The following is a 24,803-nucleotide window of genomic DNA, read 5'->3' as shown; positions in this document are numbered from 1 at the left end:
AGTGTTTCATAAATCATGATATATATACCACTTCTAATTGAATACATATCACCTTAATTTCTAATTTCTTAGTTTGTAATTTAAAATTGGTTAGAAGATTATTTGAGAAAATCATTGTGTTAGGCCCTGTTCTCTTCACCTTAAAAAAATAATATTAAGTAAAAATAATTTCAGTTCAGTAAAAATAAGTTTAGTTCAGTAAATTTAATTTCAGTTTAGTAAAAATAATTTCAGTTCATTAAAAATAAGTTAAGTTCAGCAAAATTCAGTTTTATTAAAGAAGAATTATAATAGAAAATCAGTAAAAACAATTTCGGTTCAGTAAAATTAATTTAAGTTCAGTAAAAATAATTTAAGTTCAGCAAAACTAATTTCAGTTCAGTTAAAATAATTTCAGTTCAGCAAAATTAAGGTGAAGAGAACGGGGCCTTATTTATACCTTTTTTGTCAAAGTAAATTGTGTATGTGAGTGTTACAAGTTGGATATTATTGATAGTGTCTTAATTCTATTACTATTATGATCGAGTTATTGATTATATTTGTTTCAAACAAGATGATTTTGTTACTGGAAAGAGGAATTAATCTACATAACCACAATTCCACAAAGAGAATTTTGTTCATACTTGGATTTTTATTTAATTAATTAGACAAATCACAAGATATCCTTGTTAAGGTATTAGGTATATACACAATAACACAAGTATCTTACACAGTGAATTAGATGATTGGTTAATTGACTGATTTGGAAAATTTGTCCTATAAATAAATTAACATATATATACTCTACAGTCTAATGTGATTAAAAAAAAAAGACAAATATAGGTATCATTAACCTTTAAAGATCACTCTAAATATGTAAATTATTTATCACGATCAGACCATCCTATCTTAATTTGAAGAAAAGTTTCGAAAATGAGAACGTCTCAAGTCCCAACCATATCTAATTGCACGGGATATATTGGTAGCAACCTTGATAAGCCGGTAAAAGAGTGTTGTGCAGTTTAAGCCCTCATTAATCGGCGAATAAACCATGGTCCTTACCGGCATTACTCTATGCCACGTGGAGAGCTGCTTCTCGTCACGTAGCATGTCTCTCTGGCACGTGGAGAGTTGCTTGGGGCCACGTAGGCACCTGCTGCCTATAAGGTCAGTGTGCCACCTATCTGTATAGGTGGCACCTGCTTGGTTGTGTTTCTATAAATACCCAAGCAAATCCCCATTTCAAAGGTAGAATCTCTCTCTCTAAAAACACTTTCTCTCTCTTCATTCTCTCTTTTCTTTCTCTTTCTTCTCACAAAGGTACTGACTTTAGCATCGGAGTGGTTATTTCCGGATAACCCCCGGGCTAGCTAATCTGTATTGGCTGTGTAGGTGTGCAATTGGACGGTAAACCATTACCAGCCCTCGGACACTCACGGAAGCAGAATTCAGCAGGAACAATTGGCGCTAGAAGGAGGGGGTAGTAATAACTTCTATCGTCCAAAGGAACCTTTAGCAGTCATGGAAGGAGGTAAAGAAGCTACAGTACCGATACCGGAAATTGAAAACTGACAATATGATAGCAATATCCTTAATGCTAATGCGAGTAAAACCGTTAACAACATACTGGAGATCGTGGTCGAAGATGAAACTTATCTCCTTCACAGCAACACAACAAACATACCGATAACGCATGACCGAAATAGAGCGGTGACCCCTGATCCTTTGGAAGGGTTTACCCCGGAGGAATTGGAAATAACGGCTAGGGTTATGCGGGCGATGTCCAAGAAAAGGAAGGAAGCCGAGCTGACGGCGGGTGAAGTACATGGTGATGTACCGGCAAAGCCATTAATTGTGAACCTTGAGAGTCAGTTCAATCAGGCAGGGCAACAACCCCCTTCAAGGACCCAAGACCGAGAGACCATACCGGCTTAACGTCAAATCACACGCGGCACTCGGATAGGGGATTCAGGTTCTTACCGGCATTAGGTTAGCAGTGGGTTGGAAAGGCGGGTCGCCAGAGCAATCACCAGGCCAAGGATATCCCCATTCACGCAAGGGGTACTTGATCAACAGATGGAGAAAATGAAAATGCCATCCTGTACATACGACGGAAAAGGGGACCCCAAGCGGTACGTGGCAGCTTTTGAGAGCCACATGTTGCTCTATACCGACACCGATGCTGTGTGGTGTACGGTTTTTCCTACAACCCTGACTGGAGCAGCCTCGGATTGGTTCTCCAATTTAGAACCAGGGTCTATTGATTGCTTCGAGACCTTGGTGGAGTTATTCACGGGCCAATATATAATTAACAGCGCAAGACAAAGGACATCTAGCGAGCTCATGGCCGTTCAGCAACGGAAGGAGGAGTCGCTTAGGGACTTCATAAGGTGCTTCAATAACGAGGCTAATACCATACCCAAGTTACAGCAAGAAATTGTCGTGATGGCCTTGATGAATGGTTTGGGCGGCAATGACTTTAAAAAATACATGTCGCGAAAGTCCTTCCCCAATTTAGGGGTAGCATTTGCCAAAGCTCACGAGTACATAAAGAGTGAGGAGTTGCTAAAAACAAGTCGTCAAATATCATCAGCAGAGTCCTCCAGAAGGCAGAACGATAATAGCCCAAGCACCCAGATGGGCGGGGTAAACAGGTTGCAGCCGCAAAACCAACAGAGATCTGGAAGGCCGGCAAGAGGCCTGGGACTTTACAACAGTTATACGCAGTTAAATACCCCGAGAGCGGCAATTTACTCGGTCAATCAGAATAAGGAAGACTGGAGTCGGCCGGCACCAATGATAACAAATGGCCGAGATGTAAAGAAATACTGCATGTTTCATAGAGACGTTGGTCATTACACGGAAGAGTGTGTTCAATTGAAAGAGAACATTAAAGATCTTATAAGAAAAGGGCGGATGTCCCAGTATCGAACTCAGGCATGTCCCAGCCGGAAATAAAGTACACAACCCAGGCAAACCGAGTACCAAAAGCAGGGAGATTCATCAATGCAAGATGACATCTATAGACAAAATCATGCGGAAGCATCTAGACAGGGAAGCATCCCGACAGGGCGCAAAATTACAATAGACGTCATTACCGGCGGACCAGTATACGGGGGTTCCGTAAGCGGAGCGAAGAAAAGTTTGTCGGAATGCCGGCACTTAGTGAACGCGCTGAGCGTGGAGGAACGACCTCGACCTTCCCCCATGCAAACAATATCCTTTTCGGAGGCAGATGCTAAGGGAATAGTCTTCCCTCATGATGATCCGTTGGTACTGGTATTGACGGTTAATGGAGAAGATATCAAGCGGGCACTCGTTGATGGTGGAAGCTCCGCCAATATCCTATTTGCTGGAGCTTTTGATGTCATGAGAATTGGCCGAAAATACTTAATGCCGGTGTCTTATCCCGTGATAGGTTTCAACGGGTCAACGGTAAGACCGGAGGGTAGTATAGCTCTTCAGGTTAGAATGGGAGAAGGTCCGGCAGTAAGAGATGTTATGGCGGAGTTTTTGGTGATTGATGTGCCATCCGCCTACAACGCTATTGTCGGTAGGCCTTTAATTCATGACATGCAAGTTGTAGTCTCGACATACCATTTAATGATGGTATATGTGTCCAACGTTGGAACGACAAAGCGCGTACGGGGGAGTCAAACTATGGCAAGAGAGTGTTACGTTTCAGCACTAAAACAATCAAGCCGGAAACATACTTGCGAACAGACACCATCTAAGCGAGAACGAGTTCCCTCTACACACGATTTGGCCATGGAAAATTTCGACACTCGGCCGGTAACTGCGCCACGTCCCTCCCCAGGAGGCGAGACCGTAAAGATCGAGTTGCAGCCTGGGGTCCCCGGAAGGGTAGTGCGCGTTGGATCCGATATGGATGTCGACACGCGCTGCCATTTGGTAGAATTGTTACGAGAAAGCGCTAACGTGTTTGCTTTCTCGGCAGATGAGATGCCTGGAATACATCCTGACGTCATAGTACATAAGTTAAATGTCGACAGGAGAGCAAGACCTGTCCGACAGAAGAAAGGAACTTCTCAACAGAAAAAATAGATGTTATTCAGTCAGAAGTAAACAAGTTGCTAGCGGCAGGGTTTATTGAACCCTGCACATATCCCGAATGGCTAGCAAATGTGGTTATGGTTAAGAAACCGTCAGGGAAGTGGAGAATATGCGTGGATTTTATGGACTTGAACAGAGCTTTCCCGAAAGATTTCTATCCCTTGCTGAGGATAGACAGACTTGTAGATTCCACTTCCGGTCACGCGCTATTGAGTTTCATGGACGCTTTCTCCGGATATCATCAGGTCAGCTTATATGAGCCAGGTCGAACCAAGGCAGCATTCATCACCGACGCCGGGGTTTTCTGTTATAGGGCTATGCCGTTTGGGTTAAGAAATGCAGGGGCCACGTATCAGAAGCTGGTCGACAAGGTATTCGCGAACCAGAAAGGAAGGAATGTAGAAGTGTATGTGGATGATTCAATTGTGAAAAGCCGTTTGGTTACAGATCACGTCGCCGATTTGAGAGAAACTTTTGAAACTCTTCGGCGCTACCGGATGAAGTTGAATCCGGAGAAGTGTGTGTTCGGCGTTCGGTCAGGAAAGTTTCTCGGGTTCATGGTAAGCGAAAGGGGGATAGATGCTAACCCCGATAAGATCGAGGAAATTCTTAGTTTACCAGAACCAAAGTGTATAAAAGATGTACAAAAGCTCACTGGTCGAATGGCTGCATTGACGAGATTTATCAGCAAGTCAGCTGACAAAGCCTTACCGTTCTTCGTGATCTTAAGCCAGAACAAACTGTTTGTATGGGGGAAGGAACAATCCAAGGCGTTACAGGCCGTGAAGAATCACTTGAGGTCCTTACCCACTGTCGCAAGGCCGGAACAAGGAGAAATATTACAGCTGTATATCTCAGCGTCAGCAAAGACGGTAGCAGCAGTGCTCATAGTAGAACGACAAAAAACCCAACTGCCAATTTACTTTGTGAACCACGTCTTAAATGCTGCCGAGAGACGGTATCCGTTAGTGGAGAAAATCGCATACACAGTAGTTGTGGCTGCGCGAAAGTTGCGGCCTTACTTTGATGCACATGCAATTGATATTCTGACGAATCAGCCGTTAGAGAAGTCTTTTCAGAAGATGGAAACATCTGGCCGCCTGCTTAAATGGGCGATTGAATTGTCTGAATACGTTATTACGTATAAACCAAGGGTATCAATCAAAGCCCAAGCCTTGTCTGACTTCATTGTAGAAACATCTTATTATGAAGAAGAGGAGGGTATCGGCACATGGAAGGTATCAGTTGACGGCTCATCTGCTTCAACCGGCTCAGGGGCTGGAGTAATTATGATCTCTCCCCAGGGAGATGTGTTCGAGTATGCTGTCAAGTTCAAATTCAAGGCCTCGAATAATGAGGCAGAGTATGAAGCAGCCTTGGCAGGAATACAGCTATGCATATCTGCGGAAGCAAAGCGTATTGAGATGACAACTGACTCGCAACTGGTGGCAAAACAGTTCAATGGCACTTACGAAACTCGAGAGCCGACCATGACGGCATATCTGGCAAAACTCAAGAGTATAACATCCAATCTGGAATATTTCGAAATTAAATTGGTTCCTCGAGCAATGAACACGCAGGAAGACGCGTTGGCTAAACTTGCAAGTTCAAGCTTTAATGATTTAGAGAGGACGGTAATGGTAGAAATTTTGAAAGAAAAGAGTATTGATGAACAGCTCCCTAAGGATATACATTGTATAAGTGAAGGTCGAGAATGGTATGACGAAATCTTAGCTTACAAAGTACACAACATCCTGCCCACCGATAAGATGGAGGCAAGAAAGATCAAGAAAGACAGCGTCTGGTTTATTATGTTTCGGGGCACATTGTATAAACGGGGGTTTTCGCTACCATTGCGAAGGTGTATAACAGCGTATGAATCGGCAAGGCTAATAGAAGAAATACACGAGGGTGATTGCGGCAATCATGCGGGGGGTCAGTCAATGTCCTTGGAGGCAATGAAACGGGGCTACTATTGGCCGACAATGAACGTAGACACCATGGAGTACATTAAAAAATGTGATAAATGCCAGAAGTATGGGCCGGTAATTAATCAACCCCCAAATTATTTAACACCTATTCTTAACCTAATCCCGTTTGCTCAATGGGGTATGGACATTATCGGGCCGTTCACGTCAACAACGGGTGGCCGTAAGTTTTTTATTGTAGGGATAGACTACTTCACCAAGTGGATAGAAGTGGAACCGGTAGCAAAGATTACAGCAAATGAGGTGAAAAAATTCATCTGGAAGAGCATCTTTACACGGTTCGGGTTGCCGACTGCAATGGTGTTTGATCACGGCTCACAATTTGACTGCAGCCCGGTAAAAAACTTTCTCAGCATATATAAAGTGAAGTTTACGTACGCGGCGGTGTATCACCCGCAATCAAACGGCCAAGCCGAGGCCGCTAACAAGCAGATACTAGGGGCAGTCAAGAAAAAAGTGGAAGGCGCCAAAGGCTTGTGGGCATATCTGATACCTGAGATTTTGTGGGCAAATCGCACGACAACAAGAGAGACTACGGGGGAATCACCTTTTAACCTTTCTTTCGGCTCGGAAGCAGTGGTTCCGGCAGAGGTGGGACTACCTACATTCCGCGTATAACATTTCTGTGAAAGTCAAAATGATTTGCTACTTCGACAGCAATTGGACTTTCTACCGGAAGTAAGGCTGGCGGCTGCCATCAAATCTGTTGCATATAAAAACCGGATGAGTCATGCTTACAATCGGCGCGTCAATTATCGAACCATGGAAGACGGAGACTTAGTTTTGCGTAGAACGGCCGCAACCGGCAGAGGAAACGCAGAAGGAAAGTTTACTGCCACCTGAGAGGGGCCTTATCAAATATACGAAACCTTACGGCAAGGGTCTTATCGGCTAATGACCCTAGAAGGGGTGCCCCTGAAGAATATTTGGAATGCTAGCTAGTGTGCTAAAGAAATATTTCAAGTAAAGTTTAATGTGTTTTTATTTTGTGTATTATAAATCTAGATGAAATCGTACTTACAAGCATTGTAATTTGTTTTAGTACTCGTGAAATACAAATCACTCTACCTACTTTCGATACGATCTGATCACAGCCTAGCTAGCTGATTCAGTCGTTCAAGTGAGGGTAAGAGAATAGAAATGAAATGAAAATGGACCTCAAGGCAAGTTGAAAGAACGGTCTGATCCACTGCCTTTGCTTGGCCTGATAAAGGTTGGATATGTAATCTCGGTATACTTTATATCTGATAGTGAATATCAGTATTACAGAGCTTTTCCACATAATTTATTTTGAAAAATTTTGCCGAAAATCTCGGGGAGTATGGGAAATGGATAATCCTAAAATACCGAGAATGCAATATAAGGTATAAAACCATCAAATAAAAATTTGAGATTTAACAAACAAAGCAAAATAAAGCGCACGATAACGTAAAGATTACAGTGATGCATAAATAACGACAGTAAGAAAGTAAGTGTCGTATGATAAAAGCATAAATAGTTAATCTGACAGCAAAGATATTGTTTTTAAAACAGATACAATAATTATTACATAAATGACCCAAAGACCGATAGCCATCGCCTGACCGCCTACACCACTAGTCTTTCTTGGACTCTGCTACTTTCTCAGCCGCCTTACCGGGCTCCTTGTCAGCTTCATTGCTAGAAGGACCGGCAGATCCATCTTTACCAGCATGAGTGGTAACAGGACTACTAATAAGAGCGTCGTCAAACTCCACGGCCGGTAGTTCACATGGGTCCAAGTTCGTTATTACAGGGTGCGGTGGAGGCTCGTCAAAATATTCAGATTCATAGCTGGTAGGAGAGTGGTTCATTTCCTCGTTAAAAGCCTTCTCGACAGCCTGCCATTTTGCCGAGTCCCACCCTTCAGCTTTGCACACACAACGGTGAGCAGAGACCCAACCTTCAGTATACCGGTCAACCAGCAAGTTGGCGTAAAGATCGGTCTGCAGGAACCGATTAACGGCTCAGCGCCTGACTCCAGGCTTATCACACTCCATTTTCTCCACTTTATCGGCCAGCGTCGCCTTAGCCTCTCTCTCATCCTTCAGACTCTGCTCAAGGCTGGCTACCTTCTTCTGCAACTGCTCCTGGTCCTGAAGCTTTTTGTTTAGGTCAGACACTTGCCTTTTCAAGGTTTTCATGTCAACCTTAACCTTGTCGCGCTCCTTGATGACGGCCTTACAAGCGTCATCAGCCTTCTTCAGCTTCGTCTCGGCTTTATCAGCGGCGCGCTGATAATGCTAGTACATGTGTACCACCTCAACAGCAGAGTTGACGGTCTGGTGATAATATAAATTTTGCCGTTAATAAAATTTAAAAATAATAATAATAAAATAATATTTCTGACAATGCATACAGGTAAGAAACGTAATAAAAAAACATGGATTTTGGTTGTCTTACCCGGAGCATGTTGTTCATCAGCTGGCCGCAAGGAGCAGCAACAAGGTTGGCAGGCCTGTCGGCTGGCGTCGCCAAGTCCTTTAGCACCCTCCAGCCCATGCTCTCGCCAGTGCTAGGATCGTCGCAGAGAACAGACTCGCCACGATTAACATTGATCCGGGGATGCCATGGATCACCGACAACACCAAAGGGTACAGCCAACTCGTCAGCAACTTCTTCCGGGATTCTGACATGCGGAATCTCAATGAAGTCACCGACAAGAGCCGGGACGAAAGCATTTTTGCTGGGGCCGCCAGAGCGCGTCGAGATGACCGTTTGCCTCTCCTTGCTCGGAGGCTTGTTAAGGTTGGCCACTTGGTCGGTGCTGACCCCGCTGCCGACCCTAGGACCAGTGGGATCCCTTAAAGTGACCGTCAGCTTTTTCGCAGGATGTGGTCTCGGTCTCGTTCAACAACCCCTTCCGGCCATGATACTTGTTCCTCCTGACAGAGATGTGCAGATTCGCCATCCCGCTTTTTCTGCTGCTTTTGCTGCTCTCGGTAGGAGGACTCAGACGTTCTCTTGGAGGCATTGCCGCCACCCCTTTTCACTGCTAGGGTACGGGGTTTGACGACACGTTCGGTAGGAGCCATGTCTTGTTGTCTCGGTCTTTTTCTTTTTGAGGCTCTGGTGGCGAAGACGGGAAGGGTGTCGTATGACTTTTTTGGCCGATCGGGACACTGTTGCTTCACTCTCCCGTCAGGATACAACCCTAGTCGACTGTAATCGAGTTTGTCAATACTTGGTGGTAAAATCACCCGATAATAAACATCAATATGCCAACATTACAAAGTTAAACATAGACGAAAAAAAAAAAGAGACATAAGTAAAACACACGCAACCAGGTAAGAGAATAAGTAGACAAAACACTTATCAAAACTAATTTCAAATGCAAAGCATAAATACAGTAAAGATAAATATAAGTAAATGTATACTTCCTTCGTTTTCTTTTACTTGCAACACACCTTTTAAGCACGCAGTTTTAGGAGATGATTAGTGAGGGTAAACGAGCGATTTTATCAATATAATTTTTACACGAAAATTAGAATAGGGTTAAGTATCATTTGTAAAAATTACAATAAAAAATTTGTACGTTTACATTACATAAACCCGACCTCAAAACACGTGCCACAAGGCTGTGTTGCAAGTAAAAGAAAACGGAGGAAGTATAATTTATAAACCTTCCATACCAAATTCATCGGTATGGCAGAGACCGACATGAGATAAAGGGGCGTTGCCCAGTATATAATTACAATGGGGCAACCACACCCCCGGAACAACTTTATTCTTCTTACCGGCACTAACATATGTACAGTTAAACCACTTAAAAGCTTTTTTCTCCAACTTTCCTAACGCTCTCGACCGTATGGTCTCGAACATATTGTGTGGGTGATAAAATGTCCTACGGACGGTAAAATCATCGGGAACACTCATAAAATAAAATTCTTTCTTCCAGTTCTTGCAACTGGTCAATTTTGGCCACACAGTGCATTTCCCGGGAGCAGTAAAATGGGACCACCATCCGGGTGACTGGCTATCTCTCTTTATCCAGTGCAACCTCCGAAATAAGTTCAAGGTAAGGGGAAAGTCCATGAATATCATAACCCAGACAAGAGAGACTATATTCCGGATGGTTGGTGGCGTTAACTGTGCAATGGATACATTCCAAGCCCTGAATATTTTTTCAATATAGTGATGGAGTGGAAACCGTAAACCTAATTCGAAATATTTTGCGTAGACAACAATGTGGCCGGGAGGACAGTCCAAAGCGGTTTGACCTTCGTTTGGTAATCTGAGTTTATAGCCGTCAGGTAGACGATAGAAGCGTTTACCATGTTGGCAATAGTCTTTCTCGGTGGCTGTCTGCAATCATACCGGATCCACAACAGACTTAGTTATCTCATAACCGCTAGGGATTTCTTGGGGTTCTAGGTATTTCGGATCATCTTGATCTGAATTGTATTCCTCGTCGAGACGCTCTTCTTCTGCGATTTGAGCAGCAAGATTGAAGTCGGCCCGAATTTCCTCGTCGGTCTCTTCATCCTCTTCTTCATTATCTTCACCTTCCCCAAGCCCTTACGATTCCTCTTCATTGCCTTCATTACCGATGCTTTCACCCCCACTTCCTTGCCGTTCCAGGCTATCCTCAACTGACCGGATATATTCTTCTCTAATATCCGAAGCTTCATGCCCAGGATCAACATCTTATTCCTCACCAGAGCGTCTACTGCTCTCACCAACCTCAGGTTGGTAACTGGTGTGTTTCGTTCTCGGCATCCTGTCAATATTAGTGCCGTATTGATTAAACAAATCCAAGTTTGATCTCAAATGATAACGAACGCTAATAGGCTTAACGTCAGCAATCTCTGTGTCCTCTGGGATATCGGGGTTGGTAGGACGCAAAGCCTTCTCGGCATCAGCCAGAAACTTATGACGGTAATAAGCTTCTCTTTCTTCCATTGAAGATAAGGGTGTAAAGGGTTCAGCCTCATTGGCTTTACCCGTATTCGCATGCATTCCAGAACCAGACATTTACATATAATGAAATAAAACGCAAAAACTACTTAACCACAAACCAGTGAGAAATCGAAAAGAAAGTTAGGGTTTGTTACCTCTTTTGAACTCAACTCTTGAAGGCGTAACACCGGAATTAAATGTCCTTCGTTTATAGAAGCTGGTCTAAAAACAACTGCACAAACCTTCGAGAAATCGACTTCTGAATCGCAGAAATATGTGCGAACTACAAGCGAAATGAAATGGAAATTTTTCGAAATTTTTTTCGCAAAGACAGATGAAGGGGTTAAAAGTTTGAAATTTGTTATTTATATTGTCCAAGTGAAGCGGTTGATGTGACATTTACTGCATGCAATCCAACGGATGTAATAAAACGCCTTTTCAAAACACCCTACTTCGATGACTGACACGTGCCCCTTACTTTATTACATTTTCCCGCCAAATCCTGGGGAAAAATTTCAAATGAGGGTGAAAACGTATTCACTCCTATTTCCGGTTTTCGTTTTAAACTGCGCAAAGCCTATCGGCAATTCGCTCACTTGGGGGGCAAATCGTAGATTTTTTCAACTTTAAACTGAGCAAAGCCTATCAGCAATTCGCTTACTTGGGGGGCAAATCGTATATTTTTTCAACTTTTAACTGAGCAAAGCCTATCGGAAATTCACTCACTTGGGGGGAAAATCGAATATTTTCTCATTATTTTCTTATTGTCTCTTATGCAAAACATCACAAGGTTCCATCACAAGTGAGCACGTTAGTTTTACTAACATCCTCACTTGGGGGGCTAGTTATACGGGATATATCAGTAGCAACCTTGATAAGCCGGTAGCATCCTTGATAAGCCGGTAAAAGAGTGTTGTGCAGTTTAAGCCCTCATTAATCGGCGAATAAACCATGGTCCTTACCGGCATTACTCTATGCCACGTGGAGAGCTGCTTCTCGTCACATAGCATGTCTCTCTGGCACGTGGAGAGTTGCTTGGGGCCACGTAGGCACCTGCTGCCTATAAGGTCGGTGTGCCACCTATCTGTATAGGTGGCACCTGCTTGGTTGTGTTTCTATAAATACCCAAGCAAATCCCCATTTTAAAGGTAGAATCTCTCTCTCTAAAAACCCTTTCTCTCTTTTCTTTCTCTTTCTTCTCACAAAGGTAATGACTTTAGCATCGGAGTGGTTATTCCTGGATAACCCCCGGCTAGCTAATCTGTATTGGCTGTGTAGGTGTGCAATTGGACAGTAAACCATTACCAGCCCTCGGACACTGACGGAAGCAGAATTCAGCAGGAACACTAATTAATCTTTATTAGCATGGAAACGTTGAGGTATCAAAAATGCAAGAACCGCAAGTTTCAAAAGTTTTCGTGCTGCTTAGGTGAGGTCCATTCATTGTATGGTAGTTAAATTACCATTCGTCAGCAAAATTAGAAATTAAACAGGTTAGAATTTGGGAATTCTATAGTACAAGAACTAATAAGCTAACAGATGTCAGGTGCTGAATTAAAGTACATGTACCATACATAGCCTACATAGGGATGACAATCTAGTCCGGATCCGACCCTACTCCGCCCCGATCCGAGGTAAAATATCCGCTCCAAGTCCGAGAAAAAAGTAATCCGAGTTCGGCTCCGTTAAAATAGTCCGACTCCGAGTCGGAGGAGGGTCGGAGTCGGATCCTACAAAAAATCCGAGAAAAAAATTCGACTCCGACAAATGTCCGACTTTAACGGATTATCCGACTCCGACTCCAATAGATAGTGGATTTTTGTGTGGATCATGGTGGCATTGGGTGTGGGTTGTAAAGGCCCAAATAACCCAATATCTCAAAGTATATTGAATAATGAAAAAAAAGCTCAAAGTCAGAGTCGGAGGTCGGATATTGAAGTCGGAGTCGGATGTCGAAGTCAGAGTTGGAGTTGGATTTAACATCCGACTTCCTGTCGGGTCGGAGTCGGATTTAGCATAATCCGCTACGAGTCCGACCCGGTGCCATCCCTAAGCCTACATAGGTAGATCGAGCTGAGTGTACGTAAAAGACCTTCGATTAATGAAAGTAATGAGCCATTACGTCATTATATGCTCTACTATGTGAGCCTATATGGTTAGTTGTGCTACAAGCCAAGGATACTCGCATTTGAACTTGTAGTATTTCATCATCATCATACTTCTTTTTCCCAACTAGCCAACTACTACTACATCGTTGGAGTTATTCAAATAAGCTTGTTATTTTACAACATTCACTAAGGTCTTGTTCTTTTGAGCTTTTGGGCAGAGTAGGGGTTAACATAGGGGTTAGCATAGCAGAGCAGAGCTTCCAACACTGTAGAGCAGATCAGATTTCAGCAGAACAGCTCAAAAGAATAAGGCCTAAATTTAAAGTGTGTGCACCTAATATAATCCTAATAAAAAATTTTCTAACATTATTTAGCAACGACAATTTTATTTCCTTTTTTGTGTAAAAAAAAGACAAATGACAAATCCTATACTATGCACAATCATTTATCAAGAAATAAATATACAAGAAATGCTTGTGTGAATATTTTATCAAGGAGAAACAATCACAAAGCACCTCATATCTTTTGATATTCATTTTTCAAAAGAAAACCGTAAAATTTTCTATTTATCAAGGAGAAACAATTGTACTTTATCATATGATAAGACTTAACCATAAAATTTAACATCATCCCTAAATTTAAAACCAATTAACTTGATTTTGATGTAGCTTTTGAGTTTTAATAATTATGGTGTCAAGATTTTTATTTTATTTTTTTTAAAAGAAGCTCAAAAGAGCAGGATTAGAATTAATTAAACGAGATCAAACTCCGCCAAGGCAACAAGGCCCTGCGGAAAGTCAATTACAAACACTTGCTCATCAACCTGGCAGCCATATGAGCTACACAGTTCCCCCCTCTTTTAACATGATTACACGAGAAAAACGAGAACTCCCTACTCAACACAGCAATGTCCTAAAAAATCAGATCTATAGAGGCACGACCACTACGATTGTTGTTGATGGCGTTAACAACAGTAGACGCATCACATTCAAGCTCCACCCTATCAAAGCCCAATCTCCTAGCTACAGACACCCCCAATCTGGAAGCCAATGCTTCAGCCATAGAAACCTGCATCTGAGCCTGCAATCTACGCACAATCATAGCAAGAATCGCACCACGCCAGTCCCTAATAACAGCAGCCAACCCAACACCCCGCCCATCGAACACAGCAGCATCTAAAATAATACGAGCCACACCCGCAGCAGGAAGGACCCAAGAACTTCTAGAGACACCACCAGCACGACCCATCACACAAGACACTGCCTTCATATGTCCAGAATAATCATGAAAAAGCTTGACAAAACCCAACACACCAACCTCTCCGTTCTGCCACGGCTCCTCAAACACGATAGAGTTCCTGTAAGCTCAAGCAGCCCATGCCAGCGACACAAAGAGCAAAAAATCATCATGAATAACCTTCGAATGAAACCAGAACAGTCTCTCCTTAAAGGAAACAGACGGAGTATCCACCAACAAACCAGCAAAGGGAGATAACTCCCAAATTCCCCTAACCTTCGAACAAAGAAAAATGGCATGAATAATGCTCTCCTCCTCGCAGCAACATATTTTGCACAGCCCATCACTTCGAATGTGTCTCTGATGGAGTCTACCAAAAGTAGCAAGGGAACCAGAGCAAGCTCTCCACAAAAAAATTACGAAGTTTAGGTGGTCCTTTCAACCCCCACACAATCTTCCATATCTCAGAGGTTTCCCCACCAAACAGAGAATTCCAGACCCTCACATGGCTCAATCTTCCAACAAGATACCCAGACTTGGTAGTGTAGATACCATCAGCCGTAGCTCCCCAAAATATAGTTGGCCTTTGTTATCGTACAAAAAATTGACTCTAAATTTGTACTAAATTTCACATGGGCCAATACTAGTTGGCCTTTGTTAGCATACAAAATGTGTTTTGGGATGCGTAATTTCATCCTTGTTGCAATATTAATAGAACGGAGGAAGTATACGTTACTACGCAAATTAAATCAAATTACTAGTATACTCTTAAGATTATAACAAAGTATTACGGAGTAATGATTTAGCATGTTGAAGTAATGCACTAATGCAGCTCACATATTATTAAGGCCTAGTGCTGTGAAATTTTTTAGATAACCAATTTTTGCATCTACCAAGTGATTATCATATTGATGCCTAATGAAGCTAACTAACTCGGGAATGCAAGTTATGCAACATAATAGATGTGCTTCGCATATTGTTGTGATACGCAAAGCTAATCAAAAGAGATAAATTTCGTAAATTACAACTAGTATCGTCCTGTAAATACGATAGATAAAATGTTTGGTTGATCCTTAGGGTTCTCAACCCTCGTAAAATAGATAGAGAGAAGGGAAGAATGAATGTGCCTACTATTAAGTTTTCTAAGCTCATCAATGGTCAATACAACCAAACACATCAAACTTAAGCTTGGAACAAATTATATAATTACATTTCCCAACTGCTCACATAACCTCAAAATTTTCTTTCCATACATTACAAGGTAACAATTAACAAACCCACCTAATTGGGCTAATTCTAAACCTTATACATTCCATCATATATTCCTTTTTACAGATTGAATTACATTCTATTGACATCAATCACAATTCTTTTTTCTTCCTCACTCTAAAGCTTTTGCTACTTGAGTGAAAGAAGGTGAGACAGGGAAGCTAACTACTTAAACTAAAGGGTGTCGATTTTGGGTCAGGATCCTCTCTAGTAACCACACAGTCCATTTACTAGAGTAATCGGAAGTAGGGTTTTGAAACTACATTTTCTTACCTCTTGATATAGTACTTCGATAGTTGGATGGTCCGATTACTAGAGAGAATCCTCAGGCATGATTACAATGGCACTTCACTCGCATTTTGGTTTAGTACTCCGGATCACTACAAGAGAGAAAGCCATGATAAATATGCGTGCATTGAGCAAATCCATGTCGTATCATCTTGGACCAGAAAGCTCCATAGCTTCAACCACAAGTGAAGATTCTTCTATATAGTCTGAGTACCGCTGTGGCTCGCTGGACCTTGACCTAGGAGTTTCGATTCTCTGTGAAGCCTCCCATTTCTCGGTTAACCCATCATCCTCCAACATCCTTAAGACTTCAGACATTTTTGGACGATGAATTGGATTAAATTGTGTACATAAAAGAGCTACCTGTACCATTTCTCCTAATTCAACCCTGTCATAGTCGTTCTTTAAGTCCCTATCGACTAACTGGTTTAGCTTCCCCTCATTGTGCAACTTCTTTACCTGCAGCATTTCAGTTAACATGTAAGCAATGAAACAAAGATGCTCCAAAAGCGAGTTCATAAGCTTAGCCCAGAAAGACTAACTTTTAGCACTCGTGCATGTAATCCATATTATAAACAATATCACAAAACTATGCATTTTGGTTTCGTTCTTAACTTATTGAGACCTGTCTAACCTCCACTTTAAATTGATTGATTGCCGTTTAACACTAACTATAAATAAGTTGAGGGGAGGGAAAGAAAATAAAAAAGATTACCCAGTCAAGCATAACGCCTTTCTGATTAGATGCTCGGCCAAAATCCAAGGCTTTTTCCCCAGTGATCAGCTCAAGGAGCAATATTCCATACCCAAATACGTCAGTTTTCTCAGATGACTGGCCAGTACAGAGATATTCTGGAGCAATATGTCCAACAGTGCCACGAACTGCTGTTGTAACATGGGACTCTCGGTGATCCAAAAGCTTTGCAAGCCCAAAATCACCAACGACTGCCTCAAAGTCTTCATCAAGCAGAATGTTAGCTGCCTTGACATCTCGGTGAATAATTTTAGGGTCACACTGCTCATGCAAATACAGCAGCCCCCTTGCTGTGCCTAAAGCAATGCTCCTACGCCTTGACCAATCTAAGACAGGTCTACCATGAATAAAATCTGCATCAAATAATATACTCGTCAATTCGTCATTATACAAATATATACAGTTATTGGGTGATAATTTGCAGAACAAAACTTATGATTAATCGAAAAATTGGAGCTTATGATAGCATCATGTAACTTAGCATTAGAATACGCTTGAGATATTTGTTACAAGGTGCTAGTTTGTTAAAGGTTAATGAAATGGAATTTTCAAATCAAGGGATAGGTACATATACAAATAGTAAAAATAGACATTTCTAAAAAGAATTCGAAGCATTTGGCATATATGGATAGACAAGTAGTAAGAAACTTGCCTTTAAGGCGAGATGCCACGCTACCATTTGGCATATATGGATAGACAAGAAGTCGTTCATTCTCAGTTGAACAGAAACCACAAAGTCGAAGCAGATTCCGATGAACAGCTAGACTAATAGTCTCAACTTCTGTCTGAAACTGAATTTCCCCTGCAGTCACGTTATAATCCTTTAACCTTTTCACAGCTACTAGTGTGCCATCATTAAGGCTGCCTTTGTACACTATGCCAAATCCACCTCTTCCAAGTATATTTTTCGAGCTAAAGTGGTTAGTCGCAGAACGCAACTCTTTGAAACTATACCTCTTCAAATGGCCAAGACAAACCTCTGGATCATATTGTTCTGCCAATCAAGATATAATCAGCTGAATGTAGGGTGTAACAGTTAGGACAATAATGTACAGAAACTCTAAATAAATCATTTAAGTTTATACATTGAGGAAAACCAATGATGAAATTTCTTTTTGTGCTAGTCAGATGGCAGAATCTTATGACGCCAGTACCATGAAAACTAAATTTTCTCCATACATAATGTAAGTAATTTTACTTAGTTTTGTATTCCTCTCAACTTCTATCAATGTGAAGATACATTCACTCCAGTACCAAGAATGATGTTTAAAACAGCAAGAATTTGCTTGAAACTCAAGGAAAGGGTTTAAAAGAACAGATGAGTGGACAAACCATTCACATCAAAGAATATTTGTCTTTTGCGACCATAACACCACCAAATGCCCAGCCCAATGATGCCTATGGTCAAAAGAGCAGCCCCAAAGCTTGCACCAATTGCTACAGCAGCACGGTGACTTTTCCATCCAGAAGAATTTGGTTGATCTGGAAAATCATAAAGCAGACAAGATTTGACTATACATCTTTTGAGTTAAAAAAGGAAAGAATATAAAAGCACCCAAAATAGTAAAAGAGAACATTTCGCTTAGTTGCACCTTTTGACAATAAACAGAAGGGTATAAATTCTTTGAATAGATACCTCTAAGAGAATCTGGTGGAAAGGAAAGTGGTTCAGGAGATACCACAGAGCAGTTGGTACTAGAACTTGTTCCACAAATTAAAGGGTTGCCAATTATCCTGAAAGGAATAATGAACAAGTGAAAACTTTTCCAATAAAATTCCTGTAATGCAGAAAGCTATAGTATCATATACAGGTATGTGTGCAACTGCCATGCTCTGCTAATTTAAGGGGGAAAAAATCATGTTTTTTCTGTTCAATATAAAGTTTCAAGAGTCCATATTCATGTTAGGGTGTCAAATATCCGACGTGAGTACTTAAGATAAAATGATAAATCAGAGTATCAATGACAGAAAGTGATAATGCGACACAGCCGAGCATAAAAAGGACTTACTTGAAGGTTCTGGTGGATATCTTCGGCAAGGAACCACTTAAATTGTTGAATGAGAGGTCTCTGCAAACAATTGTTTCATACAAAATGATGATTCCAGGTTTCCAACCAAAAGATGCTCATGCTATCTCTAACAAAAATTGGCAAGCTTTAACAACTATGAAATTCAAATTTTCAAAAGTGAACTTACACAAGGGTTAGCCCTTCAATTTTTGAAAGAGAATCAGGGCAAGGTCCAGTAAGGCTGTTGTTATTCAATCGTCTGGCTTGTACAGAGAAAGCAAAACAACAGAAATCATCAATTCTCAGATTATCTGCAGCTCGAAATCAGAAGGATAAAATTAACAGAACCATTTGTACTAGACCCTAACTATTCATGCTGTACTATTTCAAATTCTGACCTAAAATTGTCCTAGCATATTGAAGAAATGGAACAACTTACAAGTAATTTAGATTCCTCAAATTTCCTAATGAACTCGGTATCTCTCCTGTGAACTCATTGTTTGAAAGATCTAAAGTCTGAAGCATTTCCAACCTTCCAATCTCAGCAGGAATATGACCTGTTATTGCATTGTTTTGCAGCAACCTACACGAGGCCACAACGATAAACAACCATACTCACCAAATTACATAAACCGAGGTAACGAGGTTTTGAAGTAGAATATAGCATTCTGAAAATTCTTACACTGACTCCAACTTAGTAAGGTTCTGAATTGAAGGAGATAACACCCCAGATAAACTCTGACTAGGCAGTCCCCTAACAAACATGTTCAATAACATAACTCAGAAAAACTCATTCCAAAATTATAAAGTTAAACTTTAGTGTCAAAAACAAAGAGAAAAACACATACAGTGCAGAAACATAGCCATCATTTGAGCAAGTAATCATCCTCCAACTGCAAGGATCTACAGAGTTAACATCCCAATTCTCAAGAACATTATAAGGATCCTTCAGTTGAGTTTTTATGGCCATTAGAGCTACAACTGCAAGGATTTTAAACAAACATAAAATATATATAAAAAATTAAAATTATGAATTTACTAACAGAAAGAAGGAATTTCAGAAGAATTTCCAGAAAATGAACTGCACAGATTGATAATGATACATGTATTAAATGAAGTGCCAAATATTTTTGTGGCCCATACAAAAATTAGGTAGAAAACTAGGATTGAATTTATTTCTCAACCTCAAATTGAAGATTAACAAATTACAACATATATACATTAATGAACAGAATCTCACTTTAAAACATAAATTTTCATAGGACAGCAGCAACAGCAACAACAATTAAGAAATAGAAAGAAAGTGAAAAATAAGAAATAGTAGAAAGAAATAAAAAGAAAAGGGATGAACTAACCTTCAAAGTTGACACCAGTAGGTGAGAGAGTAGCAGTAACAGCACCCACCAAAATCAGGAAAAACAATCCTACTGAAATTTGCAAAGAAAAGCCCATTTTCAATGTTCTTGCATTCAGATGATCCAGCAGTCTTCAAATGTGCAAACCCACTTAAAAAAATTTCATTTCTTTCTTTTCTGACAAAAATTGAAAATCACTTTCCTAAAAAATAGGATTTTCAGGACTTATCCAAATCCAAACCCCACTTATTTACCCAAATAAAAAGGTGGCCTCAAAATTAGAATCCCAGAAAATCAACCATCATTGCCAAGAAAAGAAAGAAATAGCCCAAATTATTTGAAAAAGATGTGATTTTTACCCTTTTTTCTGAACAAAAAAAAAAATACAGTATGATTTTTTTACTGCACAATGAAATACACCCAGATGCTTAAAAATCTCTATTTCAAGCAATTCTCACTGTTAAAAGTCAGAAATTGGGTAAATATCAGAACCCACTTGAAGAAGAAAGAAAGAAGATGAAACAAAACACAACAAAGAGGATGAGCATAAATTTTTTGAGAAGAACAAGGAAATAATACTGTGAAATTCTGAAAGATCCTAGAGATCTGGGGCACTCCAAAAAAATAAAAATTTAGGGAAAATAAAATTTGAAAATTCTGTGAGTATTTTGCTATCCAAAAATGATAAATAGAAACTGATCCCCACAAAATTCCATATAAAATTGTGTAATTTGGGGTTTAGCTAGGAGCCTAGTTTTGAATCAAAGTGATTCCCAATTTCATACCACCATTTTATCTTGTTTTTGTAAAATTCTCTCTCCTCTGAAATAAGCAAGCAAATAGGATCAAAATCAGTGTGGCCTTCCACTGATTTTGCAGAAACAACCAAAGAACCAAAACCCACAAACATACTGCCAAAACGAGGGGGACATATGCTTATAAAAAGTGAGGGAAATTGGAGTACTGTTATTTTTCTTTTTAATTTATGGGATTATTATATTAATTTTGTTTTTTTTTTTTTTTTTTTGACAATATATTAATTTTGTTACTCTGTATAAATGTATAATGCTAAGTGCCATATTGGTATTATGTATGTGTTAGATGAGGTGATGATTAACCCTTAGCGCATAGCTAATCATTAGCTCTTATGGGTTTAGCAAACATATCGTATGAAAAATGTACCATTACATGCATAATAGGTGATACGGTGGTAAATATTTTAGGGGAAAATGTTCAATGTATATGATGGTAAAAAGTATCACTACATGCATAATATTACACAAAAAGTACTATTCAGACAAAAAGTACCACTAAATGCAATACATAGCCCTTAAGGCTACATATAAGCATTAAAAATACTCTTGAAAACTATTTAAATTTAGAAAATCATGACGAATTCACACTTATTACATTGATCTACGCGTGTTTTTGTCATGAATTCCTAATTTTATACAATTACAAGAGTGCTTTTAATGCTTATATACAGCCCTAAAGGCTATATTTTAATAGTACATTATATATACATGCATAATGGTACATTATAATGTACCACTGTAGAGTGAACTTTTTCCAAAAGCTTGTCAAATTTACAATTTTACCCTCCTATATGTTTTAGGAGTTATGCGCCTAGTTGCACTCGAGGTCGATTACCTCAATCTCATGTCTTAAATATTATTCCCTCCGTTTTATAATAATCGTAACACTTTAACCAATATATATGTTAATGCACAACTTTAATCATTAATATTTGTAATTATATATTGCTAAGGATTTGTAAAAACTTGATCTAATGAAAATATAAATAAAGACTAACCTAAAAATATATGTAGTATATGGTAATATTACTAATATATGCATTTAAAAAAAATCAAACTAGTAAATACTCCCTCTGTCTCATTACAGATGACGCATTCAAACATTGCACACATACCAATGCACTAGTTTGACTTTATTTTTATATAATTATATATTAATGAAAATTATATTATGCAACTTTCTATTAAAACCTATCTAACCATATATTTTATAATAAAATATATTTTTATCATGTTAATAAAAAATTATGGTAAAACCTAATACATGAATAGTAACATCACATGTATTGGGACGGGAGAGTGGGAGTGAGGGGTAGCTCAAGTGGTTAGAGTTCCCCTCCCGATTCCAATAGATTTTGGGATCGATTCTCATTACCCGCCCTTGTGGCTCTCTAAACACCAAAAAAAATAAAAAAAAATATGGGACGGGAGAGTATATAAATAGTGTAAAAGTCAAAGTGTTGTGATTATTACGAAACGAGAGGGTACTCAATACTTGTATTTGGACCAATTAGATATGAATTATACTACGAGTGTGCTTATGATAATTGACATTTAGGGCCTTACTATATACGCCCTCCGATTTGTTTTTTTTTAATGCATGAGTTCCTTTTTATGGGTGGTTTTTTAAATGTAGCACTTCTATATTTGATAATTTTATACTTTATATCATTTTTTACTTTCCCAAGGTCCCTACTTAAATAATAATATTCTCTCACATAATTTTTCTTTCTTGGTTTCATCTTATTTTAACAACTCTTTATAATAAATTATTTAGCCATTCACAATATTATACGAACTAATACTCTTCTAAAACTCCGCACATTACCAAGTAATCCAATTTAAAAAATGGAGATATTCTATGGATAAAAAATTCCAATCTAAATTTTCAAAGTTTTTTTTTACACATAAATTTTCAAAGATCAATTCAACAAAGTATACTAGTATAAGAATAATACACTACGTATGAATAATGTATGATGATACATGACATCCAACTAAATACTCCGTAATAAATACGAGTACTACTCCGTTATGCTTAATATTGTTATTCTTAATTTCTTATTTATTGTTGGGAGTACTTTAAATAATTATTCGTATTCATAATAAAGTTTTTGTTAGGACAACAGAATGATTCTGTGTTATAAAAAAGTTTAAGGGAAAACAATAAAATAGGGTGATTGGATTGAGGGGATGTATGGGTTATTTAACAGAAAATTAGCAGAGAGAACAATTAGATGTCTAGTGAGTTAGAAAATTACGAGTAAAATAAATTTTATAAAAATACTGTACTTTGGTACAAAAAAAATCTTACAGAAAAGGTATTTTAGCAGATCACGTGCTTGAGTTGTCTATAGGAATTGTTGGCTTTTGGTGCCAAAAATTTTATTTTACTCCTAATAATCTCCTATACATGTGTTGGCCATGAACCTACGTGGGTCACACATATAAAAGTGTTAAAATTTGACTCGAATAACTTGGGCCACTTGGCTTAAAACTGTTATTTCCTCCGTATATTTTTAAGTGTTACAGTTTGACTGGTATATAGTTTTAGGCAATTTAATTGACATAAATAAAATAAAAGGTAAGTAAGGTAGTTGGAATATTAAAAAATTGTAAAAGAAAAATAGTAGGGTTAATAGTTAATTGAAAAGTAATGAATGAGAGGAAAAATATAATAAAAAAAAATAAGTAATGGGTTTGGGTGGGGACCATGAGAGGAGAGAGATATAATTTTTTAATATAGTTTTTTGCCAAAAAAAAAGTGTAACACTTATTAAAACACAACCGAATTTGGTAAGTGTAACACTTATTAAAGCACGGAAGGAGTATTGCAAAAAAAAAAGGGAAATTTGCAAATTACAGCCCATTTAAGTTTGTAATTTTGCAAATTGTAGCCATTTAAAAAAAAGTGCAAATTGTAGCCTAAAAGTTTGTATAAATTGTAAATTGCAGCCTAATTTAACCTTTTTATCGGTTTACATGTCGAAAAATCTTTGATTGAGGTTTTACGGGCTATTTTAGCTTTTTGGGGTTCGAATTAAGCTCAGAATTAGCAAAAAAAAATAACGCAAGTGCCTCGTTTTGTGTAACAAAAATGTATCGATTTGTGGAAAACTGTAAAAAGAGACACTTACGTTATTTTTTGCTAATTCCGAGCTCAATTTGGACCCCTAAGAGCTAAAATGACCCCTAAAACCTTAACCGAATATTTTTCGCATGTAAACCTATGAAAAAGTTGAATCAGGCTGCAACTTACAATATATACGAACTTTTTTACTGCAATTTGCAATTTTTTTTAAATGGCTGCAATTTGCAAAATACGAACTTTAAATGGCTGCAATTTGCAAATTTTCCAAAAAAAAAAAAGTATTATACTTCCTTCGTTTTTTTTAAATACCTCTTAGTAACATGACAGATATGATTAATAATATTTTTAATTATCATTAATTATAAATTATACTCTGTAATAATTGAATATTAATTATCTACTCAAGCTCTATTCTTTTGATCTTCTAAGCAAAGCAAGGATTAGCAGAGCTGAACAGGGCTTCCAACATACTATAGAGCAAAGCAGATTTAAGTTGAGCCGGGAAGAACACAGTAGGACATAGCAGAGCAAGACATGGCATAGCATAGCAGATTTCTACAAAGTAGAGAAAAACAGCTTAAAAGAGCAGAACCTCGTTGAGATGATTCTAACAAATATCTAAAATACTATATTTTTCTTATGTATAATTCACAATATTGGTCAAAATATATTTAGTAAATAGTATTAAAATCCTCAATGGAGCACTTAAAAAATAAAAAATAAAATAAAAAGGCACAATCACACAATAATTTAGCAAGAGTGCACGAATCAAATTTAAAATAGACCTAAGCCAACTAAATGTCATGATATATAGAGTATAAAACATATTCCTGAATCTTAACCATCATCTTAACCTTTTGATTAAGATGGTCCATTAAGGGCCTGTTTTTATTGACTGAACTCAGCTGAATTGAAATGAA

The 24,803-nt window shown here is 38.9% G+C and overlaps 2 protein-coding genes across 2 annotated transcripts; one reads left to right on the top strand and one right to left on the bottom strand.

Annotated features, from left to right (window-relative positions):
* The first annotated feature begins 2,055 nt into the window (after positions 1–2,055).
* Positions 2,056–2,937, top strand: LOC110694271. Its single transcript, XM_021871451.1, has one exon. The coding sequence runs from the start codon at positions 2,056–2,058 to the stop codon at positions 2,935–2,937; it is 882 nt and encodes a 293-aa protein (XP_021727143.1).
* A 12,479-nt stretch (positions 2,938–15,416) lies between these two features.
* Positions 15,417–21,143, bottom strand: LOC110694197 (protein NSP-INTERACTING KINASE 3-like). The gene is made up of 11 exons (XM_021871375.1): positions 19,978–21,143; positions 19,471–19,603; positions 19,305–19,376; positions 19,062–19,205; positions 18,810–18,881; positions 18,623–18,682; positions 18,250–18,347; positions 17,946–18,095; positions 17,266–17,607; positions 16,575–16,966; positions 15,417–16,318 (listed from the first exon to the last, which is right to left on the bottom strand). Exons 1-11 carry the CDS (start codon positions 20,072–20,074, stop codon positions 16,007–16,009), a joined length of 1,872 nt encoding a protein of 623 aa, XP_021727067.1. The 5' UTR covers positions 20,075–21,143; the 3' UTR covers positions 15,417–16,006.
* Between the last annotated feature and the right edge of the window lie 3,660 nt (positions 21,144–24,803).

Source organism: Chenopodium quinoa, unplaced genomic scaffold (genome assembly GCF_001683475.1).
Source record: "Chenopodium quinoa cultivar QQ74 unplaced genomic scaffold, ASM168347v1, whole genome shotgun sequence".
Classification (NCBI taxonomy): Eukaryota; Viridiplantae; Streptophyta; class Magnoliopsida; order Caryophyllales; family Amaranthaceae; genus Chenopodium; species Chenopodium quinoa.
This window is presented reverse-complemented; position numbering and strand designations above follow the sequence as displayed.